At 37.2% G+C, this 3,968-nt stretch overlaps 1 protein-coding gene across 2 annotated transcripts; it reads right to left on the reverse strand.

Annotated features, from left to right (window-relative positions):
• Positions 1-1,892: 1,892 nt before the first annotated feature.
• LOC134956935 (uncharacterized) lies at positions 1,893-3,714 on the reverse strand. 2 transcript variants are annotated; one of them, XM_063938778.1, is made up of 5 exons: positions 3,505-3,714; positions 3,201-3,359; positions 2,473-2,726; positions 2,202-2,348; positions 1,893-2,009 (listed from the first exon to the last, which is right to left on the reverse strand). In XM_063938778.1, the coding sequence occupies exons 1-5, from the start codon at positions 3,687-3,689 to the stop codon at positions 1,996-1,998; spliced, it is 759 nt and encodes a 252-aa protein (XP_063794848.1). In that variant the 5' UTR covers positions 3,690-3,714; the 3' UTR covers positions 1,893-1,995. The 2 variants fall into 2 exon arrangements, with proteins under 2 accessions (XP_063794848.1, XP_063794847.1); XM_063938777.1 differs by lacking the exon at positions 1,893-2,009 and having other exon boundaries at positions 2,170-2,348.
• Positions 3,715-3,968: the final 254 nt, after the last annotated feature.

A 3,968-nucleotide genomic window follows, 5' to 3' on the forward strand; every position in this document is an offset into this window, starting at 1 on the left:
CCATGGCCGCAGGGACCGGTATAAAAGTCTCCCCCGGCTGTGCATTATCTGTCCAGCTAGTGGAGCCCAGTGCTGATTCAAAAAATATGGGGAACCCCTACGCTTTTTTGTCCCCCTTATTTTTTGCACCAGGACCAGGCGCAGAGCCCGGTGCTGGTTCTAAAAAGATGGGGGATCCCGTGTCCATTTTTTCCGTATTCCTGCCGGAATTCGACTGCAATTGCATATACAGTACTGTACCCCTTAATGTCACTGCTTACAGTATACAGTATTTAGACATGAGCTTGTGTACAGTATCTGTCATGAGGTGCTTTTTTCACTGACACTATAACTTTTTTCTATTGTAATATACTGTACAGAGGCGGCAAACTAGCCAAACGGGAATAATCAGCTTCTGCGGAATAAAATGAGATGCTACAGTACATGCCTATATTCTGTGAGTGAATGCGGCTCTATGAAATTAAATCAGAAAATTTAAATATGAAATGCATTACTAATGTGTGGCATTACTGTACTGTATGTGTATAAGGTGTACTACAATATTTTCTGGTGTAACATAAGGAAAGGGCACTACTGCATGGTCTAATGCAGTGGTTCTCAAACTTGGTCCTCAGGACCCCACACAGTGCATGTTTTGCAGGTAAACCAGCAAGTGCACAGATGTACAGTATTCATTACTAACTGACACATTTTAGAAGGTCCATACAGTAGGTGGAGCTAATTTTTTCACTTGTGATTCTGTGAGACCTGCAAAACCTGCACTGTGTGGGGTCCTGAGGACTGAGTTTGAGTACCTGTGGTCTAATGTAAATAAAGATGAATGTGGTGGGGTGTAATGTGAATAAGGGGCATTACTGTTAGGAGTAATGTGGTACTATGATATGATGTCATGAGAATAAGAGACACCACTGCATGATATAATGTGAATAAAGTTGCAGTACTGTGTTGTGTCATTTCATCTTCGGGTATTATTGTGTTACCATGCCCCTTCCCAGCAAGAACATACTGTACACTGTTTTGGGCTGGCACTAAATGTGCACATTGTTCTTATTTAGATTATAGGGGGTAGGAGCGCCAAAATGGGTGATGGTGCTGGGAAAGGGGTGCAGGGTTAGAGGCGGAACTACGTAGCATCTGTGCAAGAGGGCATCAGCCAAAATCTAGCCTAGGGCATCATGTTGGTCAGGTTTGGCTCTGATAATACTGTATACTGTACTCTTACTGTACTTTGCATTCAATACAGATACTGTTTGCACACAGGTTTTACATGAATCATTGGCAATGCTGCAGGAGTGTCTCATTAGGCAATCTAAAATATACCACGACTATGGGTGGGGATACAGTAGGGAAGTTCTGTCACCATAAGCTGTCTGCTGTGTATAGCATATTTCCATCTGAGATGCATTTGTGTGTTTGTAATAAGAAAAAAACATTTTACTGTACATTTAGTGGATACAGTATTTCTCCCCCATAATGACGTATCATACTGTACAGGTACCCTCATGTACTGTACCGTACCATACTGTAAAATTGAATATTTATTGGAAAAACATCAATATTAATGTAAAAAAAAAGTATTACAACATCCGATTCCATGTACTGCACTGATCAAAATGTACAGTACTCTTATTCAGGACTTATAAAACTGAAAATAACTGTTCATACACATCAATAACATTACTACTGTATAATATTCTACATTAGTTTATGCAATAATCAGACAAAGGCAATTTTATAATTTTTTTTAATAATGCACCAATTTAAAATTTTAAACAGAAAATACAGTACAGAACTACATATTTGTGGCTTGACCATTTCTTTCGACTACAACAGGTAATACTTTATACAGGTGATTTATATAATTATTACAATGTTCAGGTGTGAGTACTTCTAGCCAAAATTTCTTTATCCCATCCACCAGTTGCTGTTTTGTTGTTGGCTTTGCAACACTCCTAACGTACCTCTTCAATTGAGCCCACACTAATTCGATTGGGTTCATGTCTGGTGATCTATATAAAAATTAAAAAAAAGCGTATAGAAAAAATTAATTACATTACAGTAAATAGAGAAAATTAAACATACAATATTGTACTGTTTATTAAACAAAATTTTTTTTTACAGTACTAGAGTGCTATCCAAAATTTTACTTGTACACTGTTGAAAGAATACTCACTCTGGTGGTGTGCGTTCCCAATTCATACCTTTCTCTTCCATAAATTTGGCTGAGGCGGAGTGTTTAGGATCATTGTCTTGGAATATCCTATGGTGAGTTGGGTAATATTTATTCACAAATGGTACCATACATTCCTCTACTATTGTTTCTTGGAAAAATTTCTTATCCATGATTCCTACAGAAATCAAAAAATGTTGTTCATTAATAAGCAACTACTTTTATTGTGCAGTTACACGTACTCTACAGTACAGCATGTATTTTTACAGAACACAGGCACAGAATAAAGTATAGTACTGTACCTTCGAAAAATAATAGGGGACCAGCTCCTAATCGTGATATGCCTCCCCATACATGGACTTTCAATGGATGCTTTGGGCGTGGTTTTAAAGAGATATGGTTACGTTTCCTGAATGACATTCTGGAGAACCGCTCAAGGGCAACAGACGATTCATCTGTGAAAATGACATCATCAAATGTTTCACCACTCTCAATCCATCGCCGTGCCTGTTCCACTCTCTTTTCTTTATTCACATCTCTTATCATTGGAGATATCCTGTGAAGAGCCAAAAATAATGAAATCAGATACAGTTATGAAATTACAGATTTACAGATTACTGTATATACAGTAGACTGTATGTGCAGTATACTGTATTATATACCTACAGTACTGTATACATTAAACTGTACATACAGTACATTAAGGTACATACAGAGTAATATATACAGTATACTGTATACATACTGTACATACACACAAACACACACACACACACACACACACAGTATACAGTATGTAATCATCACAATACAGTAAGCCGGCAATGCTTCATTGCTGTCTCTGAGTGCCTATACAGTAGGTATCTCTTTTGGGATAGAATATATACAGTATATACTGTACACACACACATACTGTATATAGTATAAAGTACACACTCTGTATAATGATTTATGGCATTATTATATCACGTATCAAGGGATTATTAACAGTGCATTTACTGTATGGTTTATACTGCTTTCAGTATTTTACCTTGTTGCGCCAAAGGTCCATCCCATTTTCCGTCGCATCCTTCTGATGCTGGTGGCCGATATGTCCAGGTCATACTTGGAATGGAGAATTCGTTTTATTTGCAGAGCAGTACGCTCATCATCCTCACGAGTTAGTTCCTCCACAATTTGTTGCACTCTCCTACAGTACAATACAGTATGAAAAATATGAATTCATGAACAGCACAATCACAGTTACAATTGATGAAGTTTTTATTTAATTTCAAAAAAATTGTTTATGGTATAAAGCAAGTCATTTAAACATTACAGTAGTGTACAGTACGTACCATGTGCATTTTGTAGGAAATACAAATCTGGGCGTTGTTCTCTCGAATGCATGATAGCGCACCGTTTCTAAAGTGACTATAATGCCACTTTCCTTGAGCCATGCATGGATCTCTTTGATGGTTTTATTTTCTTTTTTCATGTTGGCGATTATCTTGCTCATCGTTTTGTTGATAGTTACTGGCATGTTGTCCAACTATAATTCCTGTATGGAGAGAAAACATTTGTGAATACTGTAGTCTAAAATTTACACATCTGAAAATGCATGAGTTTTATGATAGAAGTTAATACTGTACATGTTTACTATCCAGTACCTGATGTTCAAATTTAAGTATTGTATACTGTACAGTACTGAAAATACCACTTCAGTGTTATGGACTGCAATTAGTTTCCGGTATGAAACAGATACAGTACAGTAAATAACCCTCCTTGGAAGTGCATGGGCCCTTTGAGACTTACAGTAGTG

The sequence above is a fragment of the Pseudophryne corroboree genome, chromosome 9, assembly GCF_028390025.1.
Source record: "Pseudophryne corroboree isolate aPseCor3 chromosome 9, aPseCor3.hap2, whole genome shotgun sequence".
NCBI lineage: Eukaryota > Metazoa > Chordata > Amphibia > Anura > Myobatrachidae > Pseudophryne > Pseudophryne corroboree.